This window comes from Dipteris shenzhenensis, chromosome 18 (assembly GCF_047967505.1).
Source record: "Dipteris shenzhenensis isolate YYH24624 ecotype China chromosome 18, Dip_SZ_1.0, whole genome shotgun sequence".
NCBI lineage: Eukaryota > Viridiplantae > Streptophyta > Polypodiopsida > Gleicheniales > Dipteridaceae > Dipteris > Dipteris shenzhenensis.
The window spans coordinates 47,856,024-47,875,192 of record NC_141613.1 but is presented as its reverse complement, the minus strand read 5'-3'; the positions used below and the strand labels follow the sequence as shown (position 1 = coordinate 47,875,192).

At 43.5% G+C, this 19,169-nt stretch overlaps 1 protein-coding gene across 1 annotated transcript in view; it reads right to left on the bottom strand.

Moving 5' to 3' along the window:
* Nucleotides 1-19,169, bottom strand: part of LOC147891333 (putative potassium transporter 2) — a 50,664-nt gene that overhangs the window by 15,773 nt on the left and 15,722 nt on the right. The window contains exons 4-7 of the mRNA XM_087389673.1: nt 19,015-19,065; nt 6,240-6,500; nt 6,022-6,074; nt 5,799-5,913 (exon numbers count right to left, since the gene is read on the bottom strand). Of these exons, the coding sequence (XP_087245799.1) occupies nt 5,799-5,913; nt 6,022-6,074; nt 6,240-6,500; nt 19,015-19,065 (480 nt within the window). The remainder of the gene's footprint in view (nt 1-5,798; nt 5,914-6,021; nt 6,075-6,239; nt 6,501-19,014; nt 19,066-19,169) is intronic.

Genomic DNA, 19,169 nt, shown 5'->3' with positions numbered 1-19,169 from the left:
ACGTCCCATGAGTGCAACCTCCTCAATGTGACTGTCCTCGAGGTAGAGGGTAGACTGCAACCAGTCCCTGATGTCTGCTCGTGAAGGGGAGTAGCCAATGACCCTCCCATAAACTGATGTATGGGAGAAGTCCGTGGCGGCCTGCTTCACCAAGGAGACCTGGTGCTCTGTCAATGTGATGCGATAGGCTGATGGAGGGGGGGTCCGCCGTCTAGGCCATCGGTTCCGAGCATGTAGCCGCCATATCGCTTGACTAACTGTGAACTCCCAAGGTGGGGAAGGAAAAGGAAAGGAAGGGGGGAGGAATGGGAAGCGAAGCAGGGAAGGTGAGGTGAGCCAGTGATGAAATGGGCTTCACGGGCTTGCTCTTATATAGCCACCAGTCATAGTCGGTTGGGCTCAATTGGGTGACCGACCCAGTCCGCCCAAAACGGTCGACTAGGGGTCGGTCTCGAAATAGGCCACTGACCACACGATAGAACCGGTGCGCAAAATAGAGCAACCAACCTACGGTATCCGTTCCGCCCACAGCCATCCAGGATCATCTAGGACTCCAAACGGGCCCTGCAACCCGAGAGTGGGTTGCCCCGGGAAATGCTCCGTCTACCCTCAATGCGGTCAGTCATGGGATGCCTTCCCGCACTTGCATGTAGCCTAGTTGACAGTGTGCCAACTCCGTCCAGCCATCAGGCCACACATGGCTCCCATCTGGTGTCCAAACTAGAACCTACCGGATAACCGAGCTACTCAAATGCCTTCTCCTCATATGGGGGACTTACAAGTAGAGTTAGCTGGTTCCCGCGTAGTTACGTGAGAGTGGAGCATTGATATCTAGCACCCCCCCTCAATGTCCACCCGCAAGTGAACTTACTTTTTCGATCCAATGCCAAGTCGATGAAGATGCCTCTCCAGCAAGTCTCTTCCAAGAGCCTTTGTGAAGATGTCCGCAACATTTTCTGTAGTCGGACAGTACACCAAGTCGACCTCTCCATCCATGATGAGCTCGCGTACAAAGTGATATTGAATCTCAATGTGTTTTGTGCGAGCGTGGAAAACAGGGTTCTTTGCAATCGCCATGCAACTCTGATTGTCACATGATAACTGCATAGGCTTGTTCTGCACTGCACCCATGTCTCCCAGAATCCTCCTCAACCACACTGCCTCGCAAGAAGCAAAGCATGCTGATTTGTACTCTGTCTCGGTAGAAGAAAGAGCAATTGTGGGTTGCTTCTTGCTGACCCATGACACAGCTCCAGATCCAAGTGAGAAACAGTAACCTGTCACTGATCTCCTACTGTCCACATCTCCTGCCCAATCCGAGTCACAGAATCCGGTCAAGATGTTGCCCTTGGTATAGGTGATGCCATAATCAAGTGTGCCTTTGATGTATTTCAGCACCCGCATCCCTGCCCTCCAATGGTTCTCCCAGGGCTTATTGGAAAACCTGCTTAGTACACCAGTCGCAAAGCTGATGTCCGGCCATGTGTTGCACAAGTAAATCAAACTGCCCACAAGCCTTCTGTACTTCGCTTCGTCCACCAATGTTGATGAATCCTCGTTTGAGAGCTTCACGTCAACCTCCATAGGGGTCCCAACTATCTTGCACTCAGCCATGCCTAATGCCTTCAGTATCTCTCCAGCATACTTCAGCTGTGAAATGAAGATCTGTTTCGGCTCTTGCCAAACTTCAATCCCCAAACAGAAATGCATCAGTCCGAGGTCTGTCATTTCAAACTCTCTTCCTAGCAAATGCTTTGTCTGTGAGATCTTCTCTTCATGGTTCCCTGTTATGACAAGGTCGTTCACATAAAGCACCACGATCATACACATGTCTCCTTCTCTAAAGATATGCAAATTTGCATCTGATGGGCTCCTCCTGAACCCGTTTTGCAAAAAGTAGGCATCAATTCACTGGTACCACGCTCGTGGGGCCTGTTTCAGCCCGTAAAGTGCCTTCTTTAGTTTACAGACTTTACCTTCTGAACCGGGGATCACAAAACCTGGTGGTTGTTCCACGTATACCTCCGGAGTCCTTGAGATCCCCATTCAGAAAGGTGGATTTTACATCCATCTGAAACACGGGCCAACTTCCCTGGGCAGCTAAAGCCAAAACACTGCGAATTGTGGTTAGTCGAGCTGTGGGAGCAAAAGTATCCTGATAATCAAAATCATGTACCTGTGCAAATCCTTTTGCCACGAGCCGAGCCTTGTACTTATCCAACGTACTGTCGAACTTGTACTTGATCTTATACGCCCACTTGGTGTCGATTACCTTGCGTTTTGATGGACGATCCACAAGGTCCCAAGTGTTGTTCTTCATTATAAAGCCATACTCCGACTGCATAGCCTCCATCCACCTATCATCACCATGTGCCTCTTCAAGCCACTTGGGTTCATCAGCACAGATCACTTCTGTCATCAAAGCATAGTTGACCAAGTGTTCCTGCGCTCTTCTTTGCTCCTCTAATCTCTTGGACCGGCGGTGTTCGGATGGTTCCTCCTCAATGACTAGAGATTCTCTATCGTCCAAAAGCTGCTTTACCCACTTCGGGAATGGCTTTTGCCGTTGTGGTTCTACAGGCTCTTCTTCATCTTCTTTATCTTGAATCCTCCTAAGCACCGTTGGGTGAGTTCGGTCTGCTGTTGGTAGTGGTACTGAATGGATATCCTAGTCCTGGTTGTCTGGGAAGGAAGCATCCTCCTCCAATTGATGCGGCTGTTCTGAGAAGACCACATCGCGACTTACTATTACCTTCTTGGTAACAGGGTTATAGAGACGGTAACCCTTCGCCTCTTCACTGTAGCCCAAGAAAATACACTTCCGGCTCTTCGATTCCCATTTGATCCTGTTAGCATCAGGGACATGCACAAAACAGTCACATCCAAAAACTCTGAAATGTGCAGCTAAAGGTTTTTGGCCTGCAGTGGAGTCATCCCATTCATAGCTTTCGTGTAGCTACGATTCAAAATGTAAACTGCAGTGTTACATGCTTCAGCCCAGAAAGTCTTTGGCAAATCTTTCCCTTTCATCATACTCCTGCCCATTTCACAGATGACGCACATCTTGCGTTTTGCTACTCCATTTTGTTGTGATGTATGTGGTGGGGGTTTCTGCCTCTTGATCCCGTGACTTTTGCAATAACTCTCGAATTCAGTTGATGTAAACTCTCCACCTCTGTCTGATATCAATTTCTTCACCTTCTTCCCCGTTTCTTTCTCGACCATTACATGCCATTCCTTGAACTTACTAAAAGCCTCGTCTTTAGTCTTCAAGAAGTATATCCATATCCTTCTACTGTAGTCGTCAATCAGCGTCATGAAGTAGTAGGAACCACCCAAAGCTTCCGTCTCCATCTTTCCACAGAGGTCCATGTGAACGAGCTCTAGAGGAGCCTTTGCCATGCTGGCCTCTTAGGAAAGGGCTGCCGATGCTGGTTGCCCATCATGCAAGCTTCACATACATCGAGCAGATCTAAAATTTCTGATAGGTCTGCAATCATTTCACTTTTATGCATCTCCTTCAAAGAACTAAGGTTTAGATGAACAAACCTCTCATGCCACAACTTAGTGTTCTTCACATCGGCTCGAGCACTGAAAGCTGAGAGTTCGTAGATATTACGCCGTATAACTTTACCAACGACCTTTCCTTGAAGATCCACGATCTGTGCACAATTCTTATCGAATTGAACTTTAAGGTCCCTATCCGTAATCGCAGAAACGGACAACAAGTTCCTCTTGATATCTAGCACATAAAGAACATTGGACAACTGTTTTACGACTCCATCTGACTTGAGAGCAATCGTACCTTTTCCTTTTGCTGGACATTTTGCATCATTGCCGACTGCTACCAGGATGTCATTCCCTACCGGCTGTAAAGAGGTATACCAATCCTTCCGACTGGTCATGTGGCGCGATGCGCCATTGTCAATGATCCAAGGTTCATCCACAAGTACATAAACTGCATCCGTGCAAATCTCCTCAATCGCTACGAACAGCTCTACTAGTGCTGCCTGCGCGCTGTTGCTGGACTCTTTCTTTACTCCGTTCTTCTCATCTGCAATCTTCTTTCGGCACTCATTCTGCTTGTGCCCTGCCTTATTGCAATAAAAGCACTTAATCTTCTTCTTTCTTTTTTTATCATCAGAAGAATATGGGTTACCAGAGTCCTTATCCTTACCTTTCTTTGATCCAGCGTAGAAAGCCGAATCTTCTCCAGTCCTCGTCTTTTGACACATCTCCTCCTCCAGAAGCATCGCGCTGAAATCCTCAAAGTTGAGGGACGGATTTCTGTTCTGCGTATTCAGCGCCGTAACAAGACCGTCGTACTTTGATGGGAGAATCCGTATACACCTTCGTGCTAGATTCTCGCTGGTGATGGTGATGCCAATCGCAGTCATATGATCGCGCAGATTCTTCACCCTGGTGATGAACTTCTCTGCCGCTTCAGACTCAGACAATTTCTCGTTCGCGAGTTGAGTCTCCAGATTCTGAATCCGCATTTGATTCGTGGTCTCGTACTGATTTTTCAAGACCATCCATGCCTCCTCCGCTGTGGTGACATGTTGAATTAACGCCATGACGAAATCACTTACACTGCAGACAATAGAACACAGTGCATCTGCATTTCTTCTTGTCCACGCGAGAATCTCATCCGCAGTTGATACTATCTATTGTCCTGCATTGGTTGGATCCGGTCTCGCAACCGGCCTCACGTCCACCCCAATAGTAGTGTCCCAAAGCTCATATGCGCTTAGGATGGTCTTCATCTTCAACTTCCAGAGTGGATAGTTAGAGCCGTCCAACTTTCCGCTTTCGCCGAACGGTGGAATTCGCAGTCTTAAGGACTGGGCCATCTCTCACAATCTGCTCGCAAACAAAAATACACTACCAAATCTTCTTACTAGAGTCCAGGCTCTTATACCATGTAAGAAAACAATACAACGTCTGTGCTCAACAGATAACAGGATCTCGTACGCAAGAGAGAAAACAGATAGTATGGAGAATCAAAAATTTGATTACTGTAGAACTGATACAATAGATGACGCTGCCTCCCAACCGTGCGCTCCTGTGAAAGAAGCTTCGATGGCGAGCTGAAAACAGTAGAGGACGGAGGCTGGATGCTAAGGAATCAGGGTTGCTGTAGCCAGTGATGAAATGGGCTTCACGGGCTTGCTCTTATATAGCCACCAGTCGTAGTCGGTCGGTGCGCAAAATAGAGCAACCGACCTACGGTTTTCATTCGGCCCACAGCCATCCGGTATCATCTGGGACTCCAAACGGGCCCCACAACCCGAGAGTGGGCTGCTCCGAAAAATGCTCTCAATGCGGTCAGTCATGGGATGCCTTCCCGCACTTGCATGTAGCCTAGTTGACAGTGTGCCAACTCCGTCCAGCCATCAGGCCACACATGGCCCCCATCTGGTGTCCAAACCAAGACCTACCGGATAACCGAGCTACTCAAATGCCTTCTCCTCATATGGGGGGCTTACAAGTAAAGTTAGCTGGTTCCCGCGTAGTTACATGAGAGTGGAGCATTGATATCTAACAGGGGGGTGGTCTATGGATAGGTAGTAACACCACAAATTGTCTCACGTGTCTTGTGTCATTCAGAGATGGTCAAATAGTTGAGAGGTTCTTACACAATAGTAAAATGCTTGTGCAAGTAAAGATAACTAGGATATTATATCCCCCTTATCAAATCTTCATAGCAAATAAAAGCTTTAAAGACATTTGTTCTATCTCAACTTTGCTCTTCACGTCGTACAAGGTATTATTAGCGATATTGTGCCAGTGCTTACCTGGAATGGAATGGTAGAAGCTGGATTCGATCTGCTGCAAATTCTTTGACAGGTAAGCAGCATGGCCTGTATATGCAACAACCAAGCAAGGATAAACCACACACAAGAATGCAACCTGCATTGACAAAAACAAAGGTGCTAATCAGCTTTGTGTGGTATCCCAAAATCTCGCATGAGATAACTCCTGAGCCTTCAGAAAGCTCAGCTTATATAGAAGACACACCCGAATAGATGATTGAGTAAAATGTCCAAGGTCTGCAAACATTGCCTCAGTGCCTGCGTGCACAGGAAAAAATAATGACCTTTCACAATAAGGTAATTTATGAGATTGGAAGGAGGTGCATCGAAATTGTCATGAGAAGGTCACAATTTATTGCAATAACTTCAACAACTAATAGGATTCTACAAGGAGTATATAGTTTAATCAGGGTAGAGTCGTACCTGTGATGCAGAGAACAATGCCACCAAGGGAAATCCAGCCTTCTCTTCCAGTTATTTGAAAAAACTTGTACAAGTAATAAGGTGAAAGAGCTTGCAGCACACTTGGATTCCAGTGTGCTATGTTGTAAACACCAACAGCAGCTATACACAGAAGCCATGCAAGGACTACTGGAGCGAACAGGAAGGCAACTCTGTGTGTGCCAAAATGTTGCAGAGTGAACAGGCCCACCAAGATAACACATGCCAGGATGACAGTTACATCTGTGCACAAAAACCTATGATAAGGATGACAAGATACTTGCAAAGGTTCAACATCCAAACACTTACCTACTTGAGACAGGACTGTTCATTTTACTTTCCTCAATTGATTCAACTATCAGTAATGTGGTTGCAAGAAAACATGCCAAGGTCTTGTGTCTCGGGCCATTCCACTTAACATTGTCCCACCTTAAAACACAGGACTGTTGATTATATTTTACCATATCTAGTCAAGATGCAATAGATCTGATTCCAATTCATGCACTCCAATCAGGGCATGCTAAAAGCTTGCTTTTCAAGTCATTGGATTTATCAATATTCACAAAGGATGCTAATTAATGGCTGTTATGTTGCCTTTGCTTTCAAAAAATAAACATACAAGAAGACTTCATTATGCATCATTGCATCAGATATGTTAAGTTCTCTCTTGCATGAAAAGCAACATGGAAGGTACGTCATCAAGCGAGACTGTATATATCTCAAGCAGCACAACCCTGGGTAGAGCAGACAGATGAGTAGTCTATAAAGGCTCATGGTGGCAAGGAAAAAATGATCCATGTCCTACTACTACACTGGGGGCTGCAAAAAAGCAGGCATCCCCATTCTTAGACACGTTCTATACCAGCACATTAGCATAGCAAGGCCACAGCATTACCATCCTCTCTGTAAGTAAAGGAAAGGTCACAATCCCAAATCCTGAGATGGTTAAATATGTGTCCTACTACTACATTGGGTGCTGCAAAAAAGCAGGCATCCCCATTCTTAGACATGTTCTATACCAGCGCATTAGCATAGCAGGGCCACATCATTACCATCCTCTCTGTAAGTAAAGAAAAGGTCACAATCCCAAATCCTGAGATGGGTAAATACATCATAATAAGAGATAAAATGAGGTTCATGCCGCCCTAAGGGCTCTTCCCTTAACAGCATGCCTTCCAGAGCCTGCCATTTTTTTGCAAGCAGTGCAAACCCAGACATTCTTCATTCTCAAGGAAACATCCTTGATAAGTGTGGGAACTTCTCAATCTAACAAACTTCAACTCTCTCAATGAAATCCATTGATCAACATGAAGTTGCTCATGAGCTACTTGCACGGAACTAGCTGTCCTGTTGGTATTTGGACACAAATCAACTCTTAATGGAATCCACTCTTCACATATAGCATGAAATGATCTAAATCAACTCAAACAAATAGAGTTCAGAAGTCTTGGAAAATGGAAGAAGATAAGAGACATCCACTCTTCACATATAGCATGAAATGATCTAAATCAACTCAAACAAATAGAGTTCAGAAGTCTTGGAAAATGGAAGAAGATAAGAGACGAAATCTTCACACAAACAGTGTTTTATGAATCAGACTTGAACACACGACCTTTGCCTCACCTCTACCGAGTTTGTTGGCAATACAAGGACTGATAAAAGACAGAGGCTAACGACCCTACGACACCGACTCACAGCTGCCCTGCCAGAGAACTCTTCTACAAGCTATGGCTCATGGCTCTCTGGCTCGTGGCCTTGACAAAAGAACCGAGAAGAACGTCTCCATCGACTATATACTGACTCGTAGAATACGCCATGCATCACGTGAAAACACCGCCCACTCCTTCAGAGATCTCTAGAGCCATTTGCCACTTGTTCACACCACGTATCCATGCATGCGCTGCCCAACCAATCATTACAAGCCTTCTTTGCATGGTCCAATGAGAACCCTTCGTCCAGCCATGAATGACCAACCAGCTAAGCAAACCTCTAACGACACCGGTTATGCGAACCTGTGAGGATCATCACTCCAACATGTCCTGTCTTGATTAGTGTTTAACTCTAAATGGAAACCATTGTGAGTTGTACATTGATCAGTCTAGTAGCACTCTTTCTATACCCAAAAATATAGCCTTTATCGCCAATCTTCTATAGCGAAGGCCCAAGATCACATTCAACGTCTCCAAATAGGGACTGACCTGCCAAATTCATCAACTTAACTAACCCTCGGTCTCCTTGAGGAAGAGCACAAACCAAACAGAGGCAGTATTTTCTATGCCACAATCTGTCATGTATTTATTTCCTATAACTTGTGAAATTGTACGACCCTTCAAACAGGAACTTCCCAGACTACAACTCTTCCAAGAGACACACATTTCACGAAAGAACCCTCACAGCATCGTCATGTACCCTCTCATCGAGCTTGCATCCTTCACAAGAAAACAAACCTATTCATGCACACCCCCTTAAGAACACACACCTTTTCATGTGTGGCTCTCGACCCTTCATATAAGAGAGGTCCCATTGCATGGATCACACAATTTAGATGCTTATATGCAATACAAATTCTTGTTCTCTGTTATCATTAAAATCTCTTTTTTCTCCTTAGCTCAGTAATGATATTAGATTTCTAGGATTTTTGACAGTGGTATGCAAGCAAATTTTCACTCCTACCTGTAGGAGAGATCCCTTCCTAGCAGCATCCACCCAATACCAACCCTACCCTCAAAGCTTTCAACGCTACTGTGCACGGAAGAGATGGAGGCAGGCGTGAACTTTCCCAACATACACAGTTCCACATGATAACCACAGTCGTCTTTTTTGACAGTGGTATGCAAGCAAATTTTCACTCCTACCTGTAGGAGAGATCCCTTCCTAGCAGCATCCACCCCATACCAACCCTACCCTCAAAGCTTTCAATGCTACTGTGCACGGAAGAGATGGAGGGAAGGCGTGAACTTTCCCAACATACACAGTTCCACATGATAACCACAGTCGTCTTTACATCCTGATGTCACCAAATGATATGACTAGGCACGCCTAGATTCATGTCTGTCCCCTCTCTGAAAAATAAAGCTTTTGCTAGAAAATATATAGATGACATTCAGAAAAAAAAAAAAAAAACCTCAACCAAGAGATTATTCTAGTCAGGACGAACTCCTAGCAGGTTTTCACAAAACTTACTATTTCTAGAAATATGCTAAGTTTGGAAATCTTTCAACCATGCACAGATTGCAAAAACTATCAAGAAACATATTTACTGATGAGGCAGCCCACAACACGTGGAAAAACAGCCTCATAACATGGAAAAAGAGTGTTGCTATCACTGAAACCTGTTTCAGTGATACGCTTGAAATGGTTTCAGTTCATCCAACTGAAACCTCTATTTCAACCAACTGAAACATTTGAGAAAATTTCTCTCAGGATAAACCAAGTCGACCTTATAACTGGGAAGTTTCCATCCCCTACATTCCCCCTTGGGAAAGTCTCATCCCACTTTCTGGGGAGACCTAGCCCACCCTTGGGTGTATAAAAGAAGAAGCTCCTCCTGCTTGCACCAACACATGTGCTCTCTCCCCCCCATATGGAGCTACCTGGTACTCTTCTTCCCTGACCACATGTGGAGCTGCAGCAGACCATCGATCACTCACATGGAACTGCAGCAAGCCATTGATCCCTCTCTGGTGTCCCCTTTGCTGCATGTTCCTCCGCCATAGTGCTGCTACTTCTACCTCAGTTTGCAGCAGTCCAAAGCTCAGGTAATTCTCCAGTGCCTGCTAAGATCTACCTCAGTTCCGGCAACCTCTAAGCCCAGTTAGCCTCCAATGCATGCTCAGTTCTGCCTCACTTCTAAGCTCAGTTAGCCTTCAGTGCATGCCCAGTTCTACCTCCGTTTCAGCAGCTCCTAATCTCAGTTAGCTTCCCAATACATGCTCAGTTCTGCCTCAGTTTGCAGCAGTTCCAAGCTCAGCTAACACCTCAGCTCAGTTAACCTCTAGTGCATGCACAGTTCTGCCTCAGTTGCAGCAGCTCCTAAGCTCAGCTGCCTTACTTTGCAGGAGCTCCTCCGTTCCGTTAACATCTAGTTTATATTGCTTGGTTAGCATAAGCTTTATGCGCATTAAGTAAAGTTTGTGTGCTTTATCAGACTCAGTAATGTGCAGCATTAGTGTGTAAGCTTGGTTAACCTCGGTCAAGTGCACAGTTAGCATGATTTTGTAACCTTGGTTAACCTCAGCTAGGTGCACAGTTAGCATCAGTTTGTAAGCATGGTTGGACTCAGCTAGATTCACAGTTAGCATCAATTTGTGTGCTTGGTCAGTCTCAGCTATGTGCACAGTCCATATTAGAAATATGCTCAGTTAGCATTACTTAGTGCACAGTTGGCATTAGTTCGCATACTTGGTTATGAGCATCAGCTATATGCACCGTTGTTGTAACAATTGCAATGCTCAATTATGTGCGCAGATAGTGTAAGTACGAATCTCAGTTAGTAGCAGCCTATCTGCACAGTTGCCAACAGATAGCATGTTCTGCATTAGTTAGCATGCTCAGCTAGTATTCGTTAGGCATGCCAATAATATCAGTTAGTGTGCTCAATCAAATTAGTTAGCATGCCCAGTTGCATCAGTTAGCATGCTCAGTAAGCATCATTTTGTAGGCTAGTTTGCATCAATTAGCATGCCCAGCTTATAGAGCATGGTAAGCATCAGTTCATGCTTGGCTAGCATTAGCCCACATGCTATGTTTGCATACAGCTAGCTTGCAATGAATTCAGGTTTGTTATTGAATTAATATCAGGGAGTTGGCTTACTCTTGCGCACAGTTCTTCCCTAAGTTGAATTATTTGAGTCTGCTCTAGTAGAAAGTTAATGAATAGTGTATGGATTTACCATTACTAAGGCATTGCATCCATAAATGACATGCAGGTCTCTTCTTCTAAATAGGAGAGACTTTGTAGAGGTATGGCGTTGAGAGCTTACAATATCTACCTTTTAATTGTCTCTTTGTTAAAACTTAATAGTAGTAAAGGTTTTGCTAGAAGCACGCTAAGGTTTTCAGGTCTTAACTCATGTAAGCGTGCAGGTTTCTCCCCTCCAGTTTGGGAACCCTTGAAAGTTGGAGAGTCCTTGCAGGCTAGTCTTCTGGTTGACATTAATTGGAAGAGCTATGGGATTAGCTTTGAGTTTATGCCCATCTACAGCTGTTTGGAATATTCCAAGATATTTATCTTTTGTTCTAACTATGATCTTATCCTAAAAAAGTGTGCACGGACAACATTTGAAAGATGAAGAGCTCATACAGCGTTCAAGAGACTTGGAAAAGGCAATGGAGTCCAAATGCCTTGACAAAGATTAGTGACTTGTCAGACTTCCAACAAAGGCTTGAAGAATGTTTCAAAGTATGGTGAAAGAATGTTGATTCGGATTCTAGTTAATATAGTATAAGTGCAAGTGAGAGGCTACGGGGCCCCATATTGGCCCCTACATAAAGCATTCAACTACATTATTTAAATGCTTCGTCCCATTGCCATTTTCTACCTAACCTGTTGGTCCCTCGTTCAAAGCTCAGCCTCCACTCCTTCAGCCCTGCACGTCATACATCACAAAAACAATGTTGTGAAGGCAGCAATGGCACAAAGTATACAAGAGCATGGTGCTAAATTCCACTACACACGAGAACTGTTCATAATAAAATTTTGCTATTCAAATTTCCAGTTTTCTTATGTTCCTTTAATTAAATGAGAAACAATTTGAAAGCACGGTAGTGTCCATTCATGTGCCTGGGCTGACTCAGACCAATGGACATATCTTCAAATGGGCACACTCCTTTGTGAAGAGACTTCCTCTTCAACCAAGGGATATATCCCTTCACATCAACACACTCTTTTGTGAAAGTTCACACCCCTCCATTTTAGGGATGTACACATTGTGAAGGGGTTTATCAATTCTCTGAGATTGCAGCACCCGTGTCCAAACTCTTCAAAAGTTCAACAGCTTTTCGATGGCTATCCAAACCAAGTAAAGTTTTCACCAACTTAAGGCTTAAGCATGCACTTAATACGACACCAGTAATGGCTATTGTTGATCCAAATTAAGATTGATTCTTCTAACATTGCTACAGGAGCAATCTTGATGCAAGAAGGGAAAGATATTGGTTTTGATAGCCATAAACATTCTAACATTTAGTCCAGTTAGCCAATGTATGATAGAGTTTCTTGCTATTCTTCAAACATACCACACATGGAGACATTATCTCATGGGAGCCAACTCTAAAGTGCAAACAGATCACCACTCCCTGAAAGTATATCTTTACTCAAGCAGTTATGAACGCTTTGACAACCACATTCGGTAGAATTTGTGGCAAGCTTTCACACCATAATGATCCAATATGTTTGAAGCTACCCTTAGCCTCTTCAATGCTAATCACAACTCTTTTTGTTAACATCTCGGACTCTTTCAAAGGCAAGTATGCTCAAGACAAGGACTTCGGTGCAGTAGTATAAGTTTTTCTCAAATACTACCAAACTACACAAAAGGAACAAAACTCCTTTCCTCTATGCACGTGAGGTCCCTCAGCAATCATTAGGATTAAGACCCCCGCTAATCTCCTAGCCCCAACACTCTTCAACGTCAAGCAATCAATTGATTTGAGTCAAAGTCCCAAGATGAAAGATGTTCCTCACAACTGTATCAGAATCTATTCAGCTCTTTGGATTACTATGCCTTCCAAGACTTTCAGTAGTAAACTAACCTCAAGTCATTAGCATTCAAATCTGTCTTTCATCTCTCGCTTGTGCAATTCGAAGCTCAGCATCGAAGATAGAAAGCTGACCTGCTTTTGGTATCCTTATCTCCACATCGCTACAAAACAGTGAAATCTGTGTTTCCAAAACTAAGGCTGATACTATGGAACTATCCTAATCATAAAGATATAGTCAACACTAAGTTACAAGTTAGATTTACCACCATCCTGGGATAAATTCCACACAGAAAATAAAAGAGAAAATGAAAGAGAAGAAAAAGAGGTAAACAAAAACTTTTATGAAAACAAAAGGAAGACATACTTAGCAAGCAAAGAAACACTTATGTCGTCATCAATGCCCAGGCATAAGCAGCTATACTGGGTTTCTAAAGACCCGCGGAGTCTCTTGGGCAAACCTAGTGCTTACTAAAATACGTCAAATAAACAAAAGAGAAAGAAAACAAGAAATAAAGAAGAAACAAAGAAGTTCAGTAAGCAAAATAAACAAGCAAGTCAAGAAACAAAATCTTCCAAAAACTAGGAATAAAATCTCTCTCTCTCTCTAACAAAAGAGAAAGAAAACAAGAAATAAAGAAGAAACGAAGAAGGTGACTAAGAAAAAATAAACAAGCAAGTCAAGAAACAAAATCTTCTAAAAAATAGGAATAAAATCTCTCTCTCTCTCTCTCTCTCTCTCTCTCTCTCTCTCTCTATCTATCTATCTATTATTTAAAACATAAAAAGCTAAATGGACCCTTTACAATTATGTATCGCTTCCTACAAAGAGGCAAAATTACATTCCTAACTTAGAAAGCACAAGCATACTCAATCAAACTCTCTTTTGAAACTAAAAGAAAAACGGGCTATTCAACATAATGCCGAAATCAATGCTAGAATTCTGAATAGTTCTTGCTTTTCTTTCATTATAATTTGCATGTTTGATTGATTAATTATCCTTAATTATTTGCAACTGCATATTAAAGTATTTGATTGTATCAATGAATTCTAAGTTTCAACATGGAGGATCTCCGATTCATCAAACAACAGTGGAAGCAACTGAGGTATTCCTTGCGATTGAGAATGTCAATGGAAGGAACTTCCTAGAATGTTGTGATTATCTGCATGCATGCTGCTCTTGAATATACAAGCAATAGATTACCTCCAGAGCGGAAAGTTCAGCATAAGATTGAACTGATCCCAGGGGCAGAACCTGTAAATAGACCTCCCTATAGAATGAGTTTTACTGAAGAGGCGGAGGTGCGTAGACAACTGGAAGAATACCTCAAGTTGGGGCAGATTCAACCAAGTTTCTCACCTTTTGCTTTGCCAGTGATATTAAAGAAGAAAAAGGATGATACGTTTCGCCTCTGTATAGATTACAGAGCATTGAATAATATCACTGTTAAGCACAAGTATCCGATGGCTCGGATTGATGATTTGCTAGATGCATTACATGGAGCCGTGATTTTCAGCAAGATAGATCTTAAGTGCGGCTACCATCAGATCCGGATTAGAGCCGAGGATGTGCATAAAACCGCTTTCAGAAGCAGGTTTGGTCATTATGAGTTTTTGGTAATGCCCTTTGGACTTACCAATGCTCCAGCGATATTCGTCATGCTTATGAACGATTTACTACGTCCGTATATCGGAAAGTTTGTAGTACATTTTATTGACGATATTCTAGTGTTCAGTAAAAGTATTACTGAGCATCGTGAACACTTGAGAATAGTGTTCAGTACTTTGAGGAAAACCAGTCTTTATGTAAATAAAAAGAAAACTATACTGTGTATGGTTAGGCTTGAATATTTAGGGTTCATAATTACTCCACAGGGGATAGAAATGGATCCGAAGAAAGTGGCTGCGATACTGACTTGGCCAATCCCTCAGAGCCTGACCGCGTTGCGATCATTCTTGGGATTTGTCCAATTTTATAGAAGGCATATCAAAGGATATTCTGAAATAGTATCGCCATTGACTGATCTGACCTCAGATAAAGTACCTTTTATATGGGGACAAAATCAACAAGAAAGTTTTAACACCATAAAACAAGCTGTGGTCACAGGACCGGTGTTAAAAATAGTTGATCCCCAGAAACCGTTGTTCCTGGAAACCGATGCAAGTGGCATTGCGGTAGGAGCAGTCCTCCTTCAAGAGGGAAGGCCAGTAGCCTTTGAAAGCAAGAAGCTTTCTCCCTCTCAAAGGAATTGGCCAACTCATGAATTTGAGTTATATGCTGTTATCCATGCTTTGAAAACATGGAGGCATTATTTGTATGGTTCAGAGTTTTATGTGGATGTGGATCATGACACTCTGAAACATTTTTGTAAAGAGCTTGACTTGAGGGGCCGCCAAGCTAGGTGGGCAGAGCTCATGCAGGAGTTTAATTTAACGATTCGGTACCGAAGAGGAAAAGATAATAAGGTTGATGATGCGTTGTCTCGCATTATGCACAATATGAGTTTTACGGTATTAGAGAGTGCTCTAATGGCCGAGATAAGAGAAACTCAAAAGGTGGACGAGTTTGTCCAGAGCTTATGGCCTAAAGCTCATGTGTTTAGACCCGGGAAAAATGAAAAGGATGACCTGGCATCCAGAAAAGGCCAAACTTATGCAAGATATACCATAAGGGATGGTATGCTGAAAAGAAATGGCAAGGTTGTAGTACCTGGTCAGAATGATCTCAGGCAGAGAGTCATTCGACAGTGCCATGATAGCCCATGTGCGGAACATCCAGGGGTCGAGAAGACATATGATCTCGTGAAGCGAGATTTCTTTTGGCCAAAGATGAAAAAGCATATTCATGAATATGTGACACGGTGTTTCTCGTGTCAGGTAAGTAAGGCTGAGCGGGTGAAGCCACCCGGACTTTTACAGCCCTTGGAAGTACCACTAAGTAAGTGGGAGAGCATTTCCGTGGACTTCATTGTAGGGCTGCCTACAACACAAGGAGGGTATGATTCTATCCTTGTGGTGGTTGATCATCTAACCAAAATGGCTCACTTCATTCCGACTAGAGAGTCTGTTAGTGCCCCGCAAGTGGCGGATTTGTTCATTAGACATATATTTCGTTTGCATGGATTGCCTAGATCCATAGTGTCAGACAGAGATGTCAGATTTACCGGTCATTTTTGGACAGCGGTATTTGAGACACTAAGGACTGAGTTGGGAATGAGTAGTGGGGATCATCCTGAGACGGATGGTCAGACGGAGAGAGTCAACCAGACTTTAGAGGATATGCTCAGGGCATATGTGTCATTGAGGCAACATACATGGGACAAGTGGTTGCCATTGTTGGAGTTTGCCTACAATGATAGAAAACATTCCTCTACAGGGTTCAGTCCGTTTGAGCTGAACTATGGTCATAAACCAGCGAATCCAACTATAGTTGGAATACCTCAGAAAGTGCCTAGTGCCGCGAACTTTGTGGTTCAGATGCGGGAGATGCTAGCACTTGCGAGAGCTAATATCCGCCAGGCTATGGATAGAGCCAAGGTGTATGCGGATGAAAACCGGTCTATAAGAGTATTTAAGAAAGGAGAAAAAGTTTTTCTCAGAGTTCCTTCGCACTCGAAGTCGTTGACTTCAGGAGAGTGTGCTAAGTTATCACCTCGATACTGTGGGCCATGGTTAATTCTAAAGAGAATGCGCACTTGCATTGTTCCTCAGTCCAGGATTCTTGTTGGTTTGCGTCTTGCATTATCCTCTATCTCCTGAATTGCCACAGGGGTGTAAGGTGCACCCAGTGTTTCATGTTTCTCGTTTAAAGAAATTTTTACATACTGATGACTCACTAATCGAAGGTGTTGTTTTGTTTCAGGAGATAGAGGATAATGCAAGACGCAAACCAATAAGAATCCTGGACCGAGGAACAATGCAAGTGCGCAATCAGAAGATCCCCACGGTGTTGATTGCATGGCATGGTCTACCTCTATCGGAAGCTACCTGGGAATCCGTATACCAGTTACGGAGAGCGTTCCCAGATTTCATCATCGAGGACGCTGATGCTTGAGGAGGGAAGGAATGTTATGCTCTAGCCGAGATAGCATGAACTCGGAAAGATCGGTGGGCATTTTCTCTTAGATGACCGACTTCTGTAATATTTAATGAGCGTAAATAAAATGGTCAAGAGAAGTAACTGCCAAGGTCCTAGGTGAGGGTGTAATGGCATTGACTAGGTGGTTCTGAGTGCTAAGGCCTAGGTGCACCTAAATGTGTAATAATGCCAAGGGGCAAATGTTCTAAATTGTGCCCCAAGAGAGGGGTAATTGGTGTACCAAGTAAAAAGGTCTAAAAAGGCAGAGGGAACCATCTAGGGAGATGTGGGTTTGTGGATAGGCATGAGAGATAAAATTACGTATCATATGAAACATGTGATCCACGAAGTTGGCTGGGTGGACATACGTGATGCCATCGCCCGTGATTGAGAAAACCAAGAGAGAAGTAGAAAAGGTTCGTTTCAGAATCGTATTGCAAGGTTTATGGCTACCAGAAGTTAGAACCCACCAATCAAACACAAGAGGAGGTTTAGTACAACTTTACGACAACCAGCACCACGATCGGGGCATTGATTGCCTACCAACCCTGCTCATGCTGCCTGACAGGATCCAACAATTAATGCAAACTGTACCTGAACTAGCTGCAACTAACTAGTCGCCAAACTTCTTGACTTCCAATTGCCTATTGGTCAGCATAAACTAGGACCTGCAGGAGGCCCTTTTCAATCCACCTGGCTGCATCCAGACTCTACCCCACTACTGCCACACTCTGCTGCCGATGCCCTCGATATACTGATGCCATATTTTGGCAGCCCACCACCTACAATAACTGCCCTAGGTAAAATCTCCTATAATTACTGAGTACCTGAATGCTGCTACTCCAAGAGAAAATCATTGCCTTGCAGTCACCTCAGTCCTCCTACCTTCTACAATTGCAACAACTTACTTGCGGAGGTCTCAAAGGAGGAGACATCCCAAAGATCTTACAAGTGATCGAAGAAAAGATTTGTGTGATCTGAGTGATCATCACAAAATAGTACTCCACTTTTGTAGAGGGTTCTTGTGACCACGACTAGCAAGCGAAAGAAGTTCCCTTTCCAAGATGAGTCTTGCATCAGCTCTTCAAAGCCTACTCTCCTACATGATTTGTTTTGCTATTTCAATTATACAAAATGAAGCGCTTTAAAGTTTAAACTTTAAAGGATGAGTTCACATTCCATCTCATCAGAGTAGGCACGTTTTTCTCAATATAAGATCTGTTCAAGATTAATTGTGATTCAGTTAAAGACCGTTTCACCAGCTTCAAGGTCTTAATGATACTCCTGAAAACTTCATAAGTTTTCTCATGGTTACTGTAGGAATCATATGTAACCAAAGGCACCCCTGGTAGCCCACTCGTGTCATCAATCCCAGTTCAGTGAGCTAACAAGAGTAGAACTGGACCATATAGGACACTATCATAAAGGTCATGCAATTATCCTCAGACAGGTGTCTTGTAAAGGTGAGTAGCTAATAGGTGAATTCAAATTTCTCCTGAGGTATTAGTATGCCCTGGACAAAAAAGCACGGTGCGGTTTAGAGTCGATGAGACAAGATAGAAAAAAGGTAATAAGAGGGCGGTACACAGCAGCAAGGGAGAAGGAAAAAAAACCCAGGTAGAAGGATAAGGGATGATAAGGATGAGCACATGTGCAACAAAAAGTAACAAGCCCTGCACAATAGATTATAGGAAAAATGGGAGAGTGGTAGAGATCTGTGCACAGCAGGGCCGAAAAACATGGAGGACCATGAAAGGGAAAGTTAGATGAGACTTTGGGGCTGCTGTAGCGTCTTTTCTATTGGGAAGGGGGAGGCAGCAGATGAGGGGCAGACTAGAAGACCATGCAGAGGCCTCTCACCTGGAAAACAAACTTGTAATCATGGTCTAGCACAATCCCACCATCGTGTGATACCATTCAAGAGCTAAGTGCAGCTTATCACAGACTCAATCAACAGCAAAAAGGCTTTCCTATACTTACAGGAAGGCAATCCAGAAAAAGCGACCTGGAGTCCTTGAACTGAGGCAAGAACTGCACAAAAAGCAGATTAATTGATTAGTAACATACAGCTAGAAAAGAAGCAGCATCCATTCTTCTAAAGATTAAGAGAACAAGAAATAACAATCACACACACC